The following is a 14,575-nucleotide window of genomic DNA, read 5'->3' as shown; positions in this document are numbered from 1 at the left end:
TTTCTGGTCAATGGTGACCAGATGTCTGGTCCAGGATGTTGATGGTGGGGGATTCAGCAATGGTAATGCTGTTGAATGTCAAGGGGAGGTGGTTAGACACTCTCTTGTTGGAGATGGTCATTGCCTGGCATTTGTCTGGCGCGAATGTTACTTGCCACTTATGAGCCCAAGCCTGGATGTTGTCCAGGTCTTGCTGCATGCGGGCTCGGACTGCTTCATTATGTGAGGGGTTGCGAATGGAACTGAACACTGTGCAATCGTCAGCGAACATCCCCATCTCTGACCTTATGATGGAGGGAAGGTCATTGATGAAGTAGCTGAAGATGGTTGGGCCTCGGACACTGCCCTGAGGAACTCCTGCAGCAATGCCCTGGGGCTGAGATGATTGGCCTCCAACAACCACTACCATCTTCCTTTGTGCTAGGTATGACTCCAGCCACTGGAGAGTTTTCCCCCTGATTCCCATTGACTTCAATTTTACTAGGGCTCCTTGGTGCCACACTCGGTCAAATGCTGCCTTGATGTCAAGGGCAATCAATGAGGCCATAAAAGTCTCTATATAATTCCTTTCCTAAATTAGTAAAAACAAAATTAAACATGGTAACATGCTATATTTTGTTTTGTTAGAGTAACTGTATATAACTATTCAACACTGTAATCCTTTATTTCTGTAACTAGAAATGTGTTGTACATTCAGTAATTAATTGTCTCACTGAAGCCATGATTAAAATGTTCTGTGAGTAATTGTTAAGATTAGTTTTTAATGCACAGAAGTATCATTTTTGTGCAATTTCATTTTTTGTTTCTTATTTAGACAATGCCTTTCACAGGAGGAGGATCTGGAAATGGTACTGACCAAAGCCTTTTATAAGACAGACAAGGAATTTGCAAGACATATCCGTTTATCTGCAGATGGTAGGTACCTTTATTTAAAATCTGCCTATAGTAAGGAAACTGATTAATTGAAGTAACTAGTTCTAGCGTAGATATTAGTAATATTTATTTTTAACCATCTGGTGATGCATGGTAAAAGCATGAATTATTTATTTCAAAGAATTAATAGTATTAAAATCAACAGTTCTGACACTTGTGTTGCCCGGGGGAAAACTGCACCAGATGCTATTTTTTAAAAAAAATACAGTTGATCGGGTGACCAGTGATACTTTATAGTTCAGGGTTAATATTGTACATTACTTTTATAGTTCATTGACAGATATTAACGTTGCTAAGAAAAAAAATTCTGCAACTGGACTGTGAACAGCTTTAATGCATTATTTCTAATAAAATTGAATAGTTGTGCTGCTGGATTCAAATGTCATAAAACGCTACACTCATAACCTCTTGCTTTTGGCTAACTCCATTTTTGACTTTTTTTTGTTTTCTGCAGTACCAAACAAGTGCTTTAAATGCCAATTCCCTGTGTAATTAAAAACAGCTTTCTTTATTGTCACACATAAGTTAGTAGTTTTGTAAATTTCTAATACTGCAAATTTAAAGTAGGACTAAAGAAATACATGAAATGCTAAACACTTTTCTAAAGGCTGTCTTTTATTTAATGTTGATGCAAAGTCCAAGAAAAATTATAGTATTTTCCAAATGAAAAATATATACAAGACCGTGTCTGCTGTTGGCTTTCACAGCAATAGGATGTGCTTTATTTCTTTTACTTTGTAAATTGTCAAAACTGTTCTTAACAAATAATATAAGACCTTTTTGTATTAGGAAAAGTTTAATATTTTGAAATGTGCTGGTGTGTTTAAGTCACATTAATGATGGGGCATTAATTCAGTGTATAATCATTTTATGCAAGGATTTTTTTTAAAAGTCATCAGTGGATGGACTCTCCTGAACAAGTTAATATAGTCTCTATGCTTTCTGCATTAAGCTTGATTCTTTTTGACATACTGATAAGCCAAAAGACATTTGTCATTTTTTCATTACACACCCTTGAACTAGAATTGTGAATTGATGTCTTAGCACTGCACTTCAATACTACACCTACAAAATTATAATTCACATAAATTCACATCACTTTTTTTTGTTACTTGTAGTTGAAAAGAAACCTTCAGCTGAAGTACTAATTTAGGATTTTCTGGTATGCCAGAAAATTTTTGGAGAATGGAAATGGATCCAGTGATTGCGAGAGAAATATTAAAGCAAAAAAAATTATATGATGAATTTGCATTCTGCAGTGAATTGGAGTTAGTTATCCTGTCGTGGTTTTTAACATTTATTAATTAGAAATACAGTGTAAACTAAGGAGTGGCTGTTATTTGATTTGTATGTTGCCATCAGTGAGTGGAACTAGGTGGTAAAGTTAATTGAACACTACCTTTTTACCTCTGGCACCTAGATTTCGATACAGCTCAGACTGATGGGGAAAATCTCATGTCGTTCTTGGTCCAGTCTTAGTGGGCATGACTCCACATACAAACTGGATAACTTGAATTTAAATTGACAGTACCTTTTAGAGAAGCTGTAAGGGTGAACAATATAGGAAAGGAAATGTTACACAGTGTAGTTGGGGCGCTTTGAGTATTGGAGGTAAAGTACCTTGTTGAGGCAGCACAGAGGGAGTTAATCCTGTGTCGCACGTGCTTTAGCTCCACCTGCTCCTTCAGTGACAGCCACTTTCTTTCCCCGCTCTCCCCTGCTAGATAGAAACCACCTCAGGCATGCATAATATTGCAGGGATTGGCTGGGGAAGATAGCAGAATTGTCAGTACCGAAAGGCATGTGGCAGCCATGTGCGCTTCTGCTGAAAGAGCTGGCAACGCTTTGTTTCCATGCAGATGAGCTGCTGGTGAGTTTTTTTTCAAGACGTGAGCACTTCTCATTAATAGTTTCACTCACTTGCACGTGGCTCATTTGTGCATAGCTCATTGAGAAAGAATGCTAGTACTCTGCTCTAAATGGAGTATAGCAGACTTCTGGAAGTCAAGGAATTCATACTTCTATAATTCCCAAGAGCAGATCAGTTTTTGCCAGCAAGATTTTTGGCTGTGAACATATTTCATTAATAAATGAAATATGTTCACAGCTGATCTGCAGCTCTGTGCTATGAGTGGGAGAGAGGATTGCTGTCTGAGTTTTAAGTCCAAGTCAGAGCAGTTAACTTCCGATGGTATTTCCTCTCTCCACCTAGATTTTCAGAGATAAATGGGAGTGAGGTATAAACAGAAAAAGTAGGAAGAGGAAAAACAGGAAAGAAAAAGTTAAGGAGTAGAGAGAAATATGGGGCAAAAGAAAAAAAAGTGGGGAGAGCAAACCAAGAATTTTTCCAAAATTTTACTTTGCCAAAATTAGAGCCCAGCTTTAAGCATTTGCCATCCATTATCCTTGGGTTTAGGGTCATAGGAGGAACTGAGCTCCAGGACAAATGAAGGCCTAAAGACAGCACATCTTTGATCAACATGGTGCAGGTGTTTATCAGGCTGCAGCTGCAGCAGTGACTGTCACGGGTTTAGAAACAGTCCAAGGTGATCCCTGCGTCCGTGTATTCCCTTGAATATAGAAGATTAAGGGGTGATCTAATTGAGGTGTTTATTATGATCAAAGGAGTTGATAGTTTCTCTCTATCTATCCTATTTCCTCTGGTGGAGGAGCCCAGAACAAGTAGGCATACCCTTAAAATTAGAGCTAGGCCGTTCAGGGGTGATGTCAGAAAGCACTTCTTCAAACAAAGGGTAGTGGAAATCTGGACAACTCTCTCCCAAAAAGCTGTTGAGTCTGGGGGTCAATTGAAAATTTCAAAACTAAGATTGATTGATTTTTTTGTTAGGCAATGGTATTAAGGGTTACGGAACCAAGGTGGGTAAATAGAGTTAAGATACAGATCAGCCATGATCTAATTGAATGGCAGAACAGGCTCGAGGGGCTAAATGGCCTACTCCTGTTCCTATATTCCATACATTGGAAATGGACCACAGTATTTTTTATCATGATGAAAGCTTTTAGGGTTGATCCTGGGCTCAGCACTTACTTCAAATGGAAAGCAATTAGGTATGTATAATAACCAGTGAGTACTGAGTTCAGAACAGTTCTGTGTTATAATTCTGCATTCCAAAAAATGTTATGAATTAAATATGTTGTGACATACCTGACAGCTGTAGAGGAGCCTTGCAAAACATTGTGGAAGAGCTAGAGGCAGCAGCGGCATCAGTTTTCAGTCAGTAACCCTTGTGTGACCAGGCTGCTGCAAATCAATTTACATTGTTAAAGTGGACTTCTAAATTACTAATACCACCTAGTGTGTTACTTTTTCCCTCTCTTGGCAGTCTTGCCTTTCAGCAATTTTATCATTTGGTGGCAATGACATTATCCGTGAGTTTTGGACATTGTGTTTAAATCCTGATTCTGCCTCACTCAAAAGCAATTTAGTTATATGTGGCCCACTCACTAGTTGTACATAGATCAGACCCTGCTGTATCTGAACTGCATTGGATTTTAACAGAGTGTAAAAAGTAGAATAGTGTTTCATTTTTCAGAACCAACACCCATTAAACTCACATGACAACAGGGATGAATATTGGCCAGGACACTGGGAGAACTCCCCAGCTCTTTTTCAAATAGTGACATGGGATCTTTTACATCGGCCTCTGTTTAATGTCTCATCTGAAAGACACCCCTGACAATGCAGCACTCTCTCAGGACTGCACTGGAAGTGTCAGCCTGGCTTATGTGCTCATGTGGATTGGAGTTTGAACCCACAATCTTCTGACTCAGAATCAGGAGTGTTACCATGAGCCAAGGTTGACATTCTTCCATAATCCACCACAGCACATAATCTCCCTTCTCTCTTCGCTCCCCCATACCAATGCATTCCTGATTTCTGTGCAAAAGCACTGAATGGAAGCTCAATATTTTTGCAGATTACTTTTCCATATTTCTCAATAGAATTCCCAGAACAGATTAGCCATCCACTATGTTGGATGTGAATAGTGCAGTGAGACACAAGGCAAATGGCAGAAGATAACTTGATAACCTCTCGAGTTGGCCAATCTTAAATGGGCCAGTTGGGAAATTACAGTTGGCGTTGCTGTTTGTGAACAAGGATGAGGAAGAATCAGTCAAGTTTCCCACTCCTAACTGCTATCCCTGCTAAAAAGTATGTGTGTATTTGTATGATGGTAAGGACAAGATCAGCCTTGGCTGTGATGATCCCTGTAATCAACTAACATACCAAAACTTGTTGTGCAGCCTCATGCGTAAAATAAATTACTACTTGAACAGGGAACAAAAGGATGCTGGTGCCTTTGAAACCCTGCGTGTGACTGCTTCAAGAGAGGGGTAGGTGTAAGCAGCAAAAGTCCCACAAATAATAATTTAAATAGTAAAAGTTTGAGGGTAGCAGTTTAGTGGAAACTCCATCCATTGGCAGGGTATAATAAATGTTGATGCACAATAAATGATGGTACACTAATTCTATTCAAAAGGCTTATTTATATATTAATCCTCTTTAATACTGCTATCTTTTAAAAAAGGTAACATCTGCCCTGTTTGTCAGTGTTAAATGTTTTGAACTGTACTTGTATTTATAAATTTTACACACCTTCATTAACAGAGTAGTCCTTTACAGTTTTGAAAGTACCTGAGTTGTATTTTAGTAGTTGAGTCACATCAGAGCAACCTTTTATATATTTATGCTCTTATTGGATAAACTATACTATTGCTAAGTCATCTTAACTAATGACACCACAGTTGAAAAAATGCTGGTGTGTAGTTTGATGTAAAATTGGATAAATATTTTTCAAAAGATTTGAACTTTATCCAAAGTTTGATGTTACCTTTTTTAAACCTTGCATTCTTTAAATTTGTATATATTATCCAGTATATATTGTTTTCCCTTGGTGCAAATTGACTGAACTATCAAGAATTGTAATACAACACCCATATACAGCACTCTGAAGCATAGTAGAGTATGATATCTATCTGCCTAAACTTATGAAAAGATTAGTATTAATGTTAAATACTGCAGTGGGTGATACGTGCTAGTTTACAGAATAAAAGTTCGACTAAGGTGACTAGGCTGTTGGATTTTTGAAATAACTGACAGTAAAAACATGTGAACACAAAATAAACCTAGCCAATGAAAATCATGAGTTGCAAAACTGTTTGAAGTAATCACAAAACAAACACTACCTAATAATTGTAGTTAACGGGTTTTAAAGCTTTGAGTAGTGCTATACTTCAAATGATGACACTTAAACGCTGTAAAATGGAACAGTTGAAAAGAACATTTAATCCTGCAGCATGATTAATTTTAACAGTCTGTTATGCACGCAGTAGATGACAGTTGTGACATTAGTATCCAAATTTGAACTGCTGATAGTTATTTTATGTACTACTGTATTTGAATATAAAGTATTACATTTATAAAATATATAAGCTTTTATTATATGTCTTAAACACTGCATTTCTAGACACTGTATTTCATATTTATCATATGTAGCATACTTTTTCTGTCTTAATGGTTGGTATGAGATATGTAGTTGCATGCTTGCAACAGGCTATTCCAGAAAACAGATTGGGAGGAGGGATAGATTTTAGACTTTCAACATAGCATTTGAAAACCTATTTCTTTAATGAAACACAACCATATGCCAGATCTGTAGTTTAAAAATAAACTTAGGCTATTTCTTCAATTCTGTGCATTCTTGCAATTTCTAGAATCTTTATAATTGTATAATATTTTGGTACTGCGAGTTTTTCTGAATTTACTACTTTGATAAAATTGTAAAGTTTTTCTTGTGCCACCTTGGGCATCAGCCTGCAGTAGCTTACCTCGAATTGGATCAATCCTGGTTGAGTTCACTTTGGTCACTGACTCATGTCCGTTTAATTTCTAAGTCTATGTCGAGTCTTCTGCATTTTTCTCAATGACAGACTCACAAGACAACTGTCTACGCAGTTCAGGGGTGATATTAGGAAGCACTTCTTCACACAAAGGGTAGTGGAAATCTGGAACTCTTTTCCTCAAAAAGCTGTTGAGGGTAGGTCAATTGAAAATTTCCAAACTGAGATTGATAGGTTTTTGTTAGGCAAGGGTATTAAGGGTTACGTAACCAAGGCGAGTAAATGGAGTTAAGATACAGATCAGCCATGATCTAATGGAATGGCGGAACAGGTTCGAGGGGCTGAATGGCCCCCTGCTGTTCCTATCTTTTGCTATCACTTGCCACTTCAAAGTCTGTAGCCTGCTCCAAATTCAACACAATTGTGTCTCTCTCCAAATTCAACACAAATGACTTATTGGCATGAAAGCTGTCCTTGCTACTAGGATGTTAAAGCCCAATTTCTGCAGGAATAGTGAGATCTGGGATCTGGTTCACTACAGAATCACTCCTTTCATAAGCGAAAGAGCATGATATTGGATAAAGAGCTTCACTTTAGAAAACTTGCTCCAGCTCTGTGCCCTTGAGTATTCAGGCTACATCCTGGAGCAAGTTTTCTGAAGAACCAGGGTTCCCATCAATATGTTGAGCATGGGGTGTGGGGAGGAGGCCCCTGCTCCAACAGTGAAGTTGCTGACATTCTTGTCGCTTCATTGAGGATTTGCATTTGATTTCACATGGAGTAGCATTTCATTTTGTTGTATGCATGGATGAGGGAAATCATGAGTGGTATGTCTTTTTACTGGACAAGCTTTTGATAGTTCAGGAATGTAGGTTTCTGCAGTTTGAGGAGTTGCTGATCTTTGATCATATTAGATGCATAGTTCCATAAACGTATCAAAAACCCCAAGGAATTATTTGAGGCTCAAGATCAATTGAGAGCACCGGATGTAACTGGTTTGACATTGATACCCAGAATTTTTAACCAAGGGCCTGTCTTAAGTAGTAACCTGTCTAAGGCAAAAGCAAAATACTGCGGATGCTGGAAATCTGAAATAAAAACAGAAAATGCTGGAGAAGCTCAGCAAGTCAGGCAGTATCTGTGGAGAAAGAAACAGAGTTAACTTATCAGGTCGAAGACCTTTTGTCAGAACTGGAAGATGTTAAAAGAATTAAAGTTTCTAAGCAAGTACAGAGCCAGGGAAAGGGAGGGGAGGGAAGGAAAGAACAAAAGGGAAGGTCTGTGATAGGGCAGAGGGGAAAGAGTGATGAAATGACAAAAGGGATGATGGTGCAAGGCAAGGAAGGTGGTAATGGGACAGGTTAAGAAACAAAAGATCAGTCCAGAGGAGCTGTAAATGGCAACAGCAGAACCATAACCAGCAGCTGCAGTCCAATAAATAAAAAAAACATATATTGTGGGGGGGGGGGGGAATAGGAGCAGTGGTTATGATCTGAAAAGTTATTGAAATCAATGTTGAATCCAGAAGGTTGTAAAGTGGCTAAACAAAATATGAGGGTGCTGTATTCCCCCTCTCCCTTCCCCCCTCTCCCTCCCCCCCCCTTCCTCCCCCTCTTCCCTCCCCCTCCCCCCTCTTCCCTCCCCCCTCTTCCCTCCCCCTTCCCCTCTTCCCTCCCCCCTCCCTCCCTCCCTCTTCCCTCCCCCTTCCTCCCTCCTCACTCTTCCCTCCCCTCTTTTCCTTCCCTCCCCTCTTTTCCTTCCCTCCCTCTCCCTTCCCCCTTCCTTCCACCTTCCCGCCCTCTCCTCTCCCCCACCCCCCAACCCCCTCCCTCCCACTCCATTCCCCTGCGTCCCTCCCCTTCCCCCTCCCCCTCCCGTCCCCCTCTTTCCCCTTCCCCCTCCCTCCCCTCCCTCCCTCCCTCCTCTTTGCCCCTCACCCCTCCTTCCATCTCTTTCCCCTTCCCCCTCCCTCCTTCTTCCCGTTCCCCCACCCTCCCCTCTCCCCTTTTCTCCCCTCTCCCCTTTTCTCCCCTTTCCCACTCCCTTTCCCCTTTCCCTCTCTTTCCCCTTTAACCTTCCCTCTCTTTCCCCTTCCCCCCCGCCCGCCCTCTCTTCTTCCCCATCCCCCCCCCCCGCCCGCCTCTCTTTCCCCTTCCCCCCCCCCCGCCCCGCCCTCTCTTTCCCCCTTCCCCCCCCCGCCCGCCCCTCATCTTTCCCCTTCCCCCTCCCGCCCGCCCTCTCTTTCCCTTCCCCTCCCGCCCGCCCTCTCTTTCCCTTCCGCCCGCCCTCTCTTTCTCCCTTCCCCCTCCCGCCCGCCCCCTCTTCCCCCTTCCTCCCGCCCGCCCGCCCTCCCCCTCTTCCCCTTCCTCCCGCCCGCCCTCCCCCTCTTCCCCTTCCTCCCCGCCCGCCCGCCCCCCCTTCCTCCCGCCCGCCCTTCCTCCCCCGCCCGCCCTCCCCCCCTTCCTCCCCCGCCCGCCCTCCCCCCCTTCCTCCCCCGCCCGCCCTCCCCCCCTTCCTCCCCCCGCCCGCCCTCCCCTCTTCCCCCGCCCGCCCCCACCCCTCTTCCCCCGCCCGCCCACCCCCTCTTCCCCCGCCCGCCCCCCCCCCTTCCTCCCCCGCCCGCCCCTCCCCCCCTTCCTCCCCGCCCGCCCTCCCCCCTTCCTCCCCGCCCGCCCTCCCCCTCTTCCCCGCCCGCCCACCCCCTCTTCCCCGCCCGCCCACCCCCTCTTCCCCGCCCGCCCACCCCCTCTTCCCCCGCCCGCCCACCCCCTCTTCCCCGCCCGCCTCCCCCGCCCGCCCACCCCCTCTTCCCCCGCCCGCCCTCCCCCGCCCGCCCACCCCCTCTTCCCCCGCCCGCCCACCCCCTCTTCCCCCGCCCTCCCCCTCTTCCCCATCCCCCTCTTCCCCCATCCCCTCTTCCCCCTTCCTCCCGCCCTTCCCCCTCTTCCCCCTTCCCCCTCTTCCCCCCTTCCCCCTTCCCCCTCTTCCCCCTTCCCCCTTCTTTCCCTTCCCCCTCCCTCTCTTTGCCCCTCACCCCTCCTTCTATCTCTTTCCCCTTCCCCCTCCCTCCTTCTTCCCGTTCCCACCCTCCCTCTCCCCTTTTCTCCACCCTCCCTCTCCCCTTTTCTCCCCTTTCCCACTCCCTTTCCCCTTCCCTCTCTTTCCCCTTTCCCCTTCCCTCTCTTTCCCCTTCCCCCTCCGCCCGCCCTCTCTTTCCCCTTCCCCCTCCCTCCCGCCCTCTCTTCCCTTCCCCCTCCCTCCCGCCCTCTCTTTCCCCTTTCCCCTCCCGCCCGCCCTCCCTCTCTTTCCCCTTCCCCCTCCCGCCCGCCCTCTCTTCCCCCTCCCGCCGCCCTCTCTTCCCCTCCCGCCCTCCCCCTCTTCCCCCTCCCGCCCTCCCCCTCTTCCCCCTCCCTCCCTCCCCCTCTTCCCCTCCCCTCCCTCCCCCTCTTCCCCTCCCTCCCTCCCCCTCCTCCCTCCCCCTCCCTCCCTCCCCCTCTTCCCCCTCCGCCCTCCCCCCCCCTCCCTCCCGCACCTCCATCTTCCCCCTCCCTCCCGGCCCATTTTCCCCCTCCCTCCCCCCGCCCCTCTTCCCCCTCCCCCTCTTCCCCTTCCCCCTCCCGCCCCCTCTTCCCCCTCCCTCCCGCCCCCCTCTTCCCCCTCCCCTCCCACTCTTCCCCTCCCTCCCCGCCCGCCCTCCCCCTCTTCCCCCTCTTCCCCCTCCCTCCCGCCCGCCCTCCCCCTCTTCCCCCCTCCCTCCCGCCCGCCCTCCCCCTCTTCCCCTCCCTCCCGCCCGCCCTCCCCCTCTTCCCCCTCCCTCCCGCCCGCCCTCCCCCTCTTCCCCCTCCCTCCCGCCCGCCCTCCCCTCTTCCCCCCCTCCCTCCCGCCGCCCTCCCCCTCTTCCCCCTCCCTCTCCCCCCTCTTCCCCCTCCCTCCCGCCCGCCCTCCCCCTCTTCCCCCTCCCTCCCGCCCGCCCTCCCCCTCTTCCCCCTCCCTCCCGCCGCCCTCCCCCTCTTCCCCCTTCCCTCCCGCCCGCCCTCCCCCTCTTCCCCCTCCTCCCGCCCGCCCTCCCCCCTCTTCCCCCTCCCTCCCGCCCGCCCTCCCTCTCTTCCCCCTCCTCCGCCCGCCCTCCCTCTCTTCCCCCTCCCTCCCCGCCCGCCCTCCCTCTCTTCCCCCTCCCTCCCGCCCGCCCTCCCTCTCTTCCCCCCTCCCTCCCGCCCGCCCTCCCTCTCTTCCCCTCCTCCCGCCCGCCCTCCCCCTCTTCCCCTCCCTCCCGCCCGCCTCCCCCTCTTCCCCCTCCCTCCCGCCCGCCCCTCCCCCTCTTCCCCCTCCCTCCCGCCCGCCCTCCCCCTCTTCCCCCTCCCTCCTGCCCGCCCTCCCCCTCTTCCCCCTCCCTCCCCCTCTTCCCCTCCCTCCCCCTCTTCCCCTCCCTCCCCCTCTTCCCCCTCCCTCCCCCTCTTCCCCCGCCCTACCGCCCTCCCTCTCTTCCCCCTCCCTACCGCCCTCCCTCTCTTCCCCCTCCCTCCCGCCCGCTCTTCCCCCTCCCCCCCGCCCTCCCTCCCGCCCTCCCTCCCGCCCTCCCTCCGCCCTCCCCGCTCTTCCCCCTCCCTCCCGCCCGCTCTTCCCCTCCCTCCCGCCCGCTCTTCCCCCCCCCCTCCCGCCCGCTCTTCCCCTCCCCGCCCGCTCTTCCCCCTCCCGCCCTCCCCCTCTTCCCCCTCCCTCCCGCCCGCCCTCCCCCCCTCTTCCCCCTCCCTCCCGCCCGCCCTCCCCCTCTTCCCCCTCCCTCCCGCCCTCCCCTCTTCCCCCTCCCTCCCCGCCCGCCCTCCCCCTCTTCCCCCTCCCCTCCCGCCCGCCCTCCCCCTCTTCCCCCTCCCTCCCGCCCGCCCTCCCCCTCTTCCCCCTCCCTCCCGCCCGCCCTCCCCCTCTTCCCCCTCCCTCCCGCCCGCCCTCCCCCTCTTCCCCCTCCCTCCCGCCCCGCCCTCCCCCTCTTCCCCCTCCCTCCCGCCCGCCCTCCCCCTCTTCCCCCTCCCTCCCCGCCCGCCCTCCCCCTCTTCCCCCTCCCTCCCGCCCGCCCTCCCCCTCTTCCCCCTCCCTCCCGCCCGCCCTCCCCCTCTTCCCCCTTCCCCCTCTTCCCCCTTCCCCCTCTTCCCCCTCCCCCCTCTTCCCCCTCTTCCCCCCGCCCGCCCTCCCCCTCTTCCCCCCGCCCGCCCTCTCCCCTCTTCCCCCTTCCCCCCGCCCCGCCCTCCCCCTCTTCCCCCTTCCCCCCGCCCGCCCTCCCCCCTCTTCCCCCTTCCCCCCGCCCGCCCTCCCCCTCTTCCCCCTTCCCCCTCTTCCCCCTCTTCCCCTTCCCCCTCTTCCCCTTCCCCTCTTCCCCCATCCCCTCTTCCCCCTCTCCCCTCCCCTCCCCTCCCCCCCATCCCCCTCCCCATCCCCCCTCCCCCCAGCCCCCTCCTTCCATCCTCCTCCCATCTCCCTCCCTCCTCCCATCCTCCTTCCATCCTCCTCCCTCCTTCCATCCTCCTCCCTCCTCCCATCCTCCCTCCTCCCTCCTCCCCTCCTCTCCCATCCTCCCTCCTCTCCCATCCTCCCCCCATCCTCCCCCCTCCTCCCATCCTCCCCCATCCTCCCCCCTCCTCCCATCCTCCCCCCATCCTCCCCATCCTCCCATCCTCCTCCTTCCTCCCATCCTCCTCCTCCCCCCATCCTCCTCCCTCCTCCTCCCTCCCCCCATCCTCCTCCCTCCTCCACCCTCCTCCCTCCTCCCATCCTCCTCCTCCTTCCATCCATCCTCCTCCCTCCTCACCATCCCCCTCCTCCCCCCTCTTCCCATCCTCCCCCCTCTTCCCATCCTCCCCCTCCTCCCTCCCCCATCCTCCTCCTCCCCCATCCTCCTCCTTCCTCCATCCTCCTCCCATCCCCCATCCTCCTCCCTCCTTCCCATCCTCCCATCCTCCTCCCTCCTCCCGATCCTCCTCCCATCCTCCCTCCCCCATCCTCCTCCCTCCTCCCATCCTCCTCCCTCCTCCCATCCTCCTCCCATCCTCCTCCCTCCTCCATCCTCCTCCCTCCTCCCATCCTCCTCCCTCCTCCTTCCTCCCATCCTCCTCCCATCCCCTCTTCCCATCCTCCCCCTCCTCCCTCCTCCCTCCTCCCCCCTCCTCCCCCCTCTCCCATCCTCCCCCCTCCCATCCTCCCCCCTCCCATCCTCCCTCCTCCCTCCTCCCACTCCTCCCATCCCCTCCTCCTCCCATCCTCCTCCTTCCTCCCATCCTCCTCCTTCCTCCCATCCTCCTCCCATCCCCTCTTCCCATCCTCCCCCCTCCTCCCCCCCTCCTCCCTCCTCTCCCATCCTCCCCCCTCCTCCCCATCCCCCTCCCATCCCCCCATCCCCCCCTCCCATCCCCCCCCCCCCCCCTGTAGGGCAGTGTCCTAGGCCCAACCATCTTCAGCTGCTTCATCAATGACCTTCCCTCCATCATAAGGTCAGAAATGGGGATGTTCGCTGATGACTGCACAGTGTTCAGTTCCATTCGCAACCCCTCAGATAATGAAGCAGTCCGAGCCTGCATGCAGCAAGACCTGGACAACATCCAGGCTTGGCTCATAAGTGGCAAGTAACATTCGCGCCAGATAAGTGCCAAGCAATGACCATCTCCAACAAGAGAGACGGCATTACCATCGCCGAATCCCCCACCATCAACATCCTGGGGGGGTCACCATTGACCAGAAACTTAACTGGACCAGCCATATAAATACTGTGGCTACGAGAGCAGGTCAGAGGCTGGGTATTCTGCGGCGAGTGACTCACCTCCTGACTCCCCAAAGCCTTTCCACCATCTACAAGGCACAAGTCAGGAGTGGTGATGGAATACTCTCCACTTGCCTGGATGAGTGCAGCTCCAACAACACTCAAGAAGCTCGACACCATCCAAGATAAAGCAGCCCGCTTGATTGGCACCCAATCCACCACCCTAAAACATTCACTCCCTTCACCACCAGCGCACTGTGGCTGCAGTGTGCACCATCCACAGGAAGCACTGCAGCAACTCGCCAAGGCTTCCCAAACCCGCGACCTCTACCACCTAGAAGGACAAGAGCTGCAGGCGCATGGGAACAACACCACCTGCAGGTTCCCCTCCAAGTCACACACCATCCCGACTTGGAAATATATCGCCGTTCCTTCATTGTCGCTGGGTCAAAATCCTGGAACTCCCTACCTAACAGCACTGTGGGAGAACCGTCACCACACGGACTGCAGCGGTTCAAGAAGGCGGCTCACCACCACCTTCTCGAGGGCAATTAGAGATGGGCAATAAATGCTGGCCTTGCCAGCGACGCCCACATCCCGTGAACGAATATAAAAAATCCTGCTCAAAACGGTATCTCGCCTTTAGCCTCCCAGTTACTTTAAGAACTTGCTGCATTTGTACATTAATTGCCCATTAAACTCGCTGCAGAAAGTTAGGCTGGCGATTAAGAGCATAAGTACCCTTTTGGCGATGTGATAATTGTTAATGCAATGCCAACTAATCTCTCTGGCCCAGAAAAGGAACAATTTAACTGTTCAATCTCATTCCTGCATGTAGCAAATTCTTCTTAGAGATTTTAAAATGTTAAATTTAAAAAAAACATTCTTTTTGTCTTTTTTTCTCTCTCAATCAATGTTTCTATTCATTCTCTTTAATTCTGTTTCTGTGCCTGATTTGACTCTAATTCAACCCCTTCGCATTATTCCTCTGTTTCTTCTTCAATTCTAAATCTCATTGATTATATTGTTGGTCCA

The 14,575-nt window shown here is 51.0% G+C and overlaps 1 protein-coding gene across 3 annotated transcripts in view; it reads left to right on the top strand.

Annotated features, from left to right (window-relative positions):
* ppm1kb (protein phosphatase, Mg2+/Mn2+ dependent 1Kb) overlaps positions 1-14,575 on the top strand; it is a 39,161-nt gene that overhangs the window by 11,694 nt on the left and 12,892 nt on the right. For all 3 annotated transcript variants that reach the window (XM_067994447.1, XM_067994448.1, XM_067994449.1), the window contains exon 3: positions 815-915. In XM_067994447.1, coding sequence (XP_067850548.1) covers positions 815-915 — 101 coding nt within the window. The remainder of the gene's footprint in view (positions 1-814; positions 916-14,575) is intronic.

The sequence above is a fragment of the Heptranchias perlo genome, chromosome 1 (genome assembly GCF_035084215.1).
Source record: "Heptranchias perlo isolate sHepPer1 chromosome 1, sHepPer1.hap1, whole genome shotgun sequence".
Taxonomy (NCBI): domain Eukaryota; kingdom Metazoa; phylum Chordata; class Chondrichthyes; order Hexanchiformes; family Hexanchidae; genus Heptranchias; species Heptranchias perlo.
Note: the sequence above shows the minus strand (reverse complement) of the source record. Positions and strands in the feature narration are given on the sequence as shown.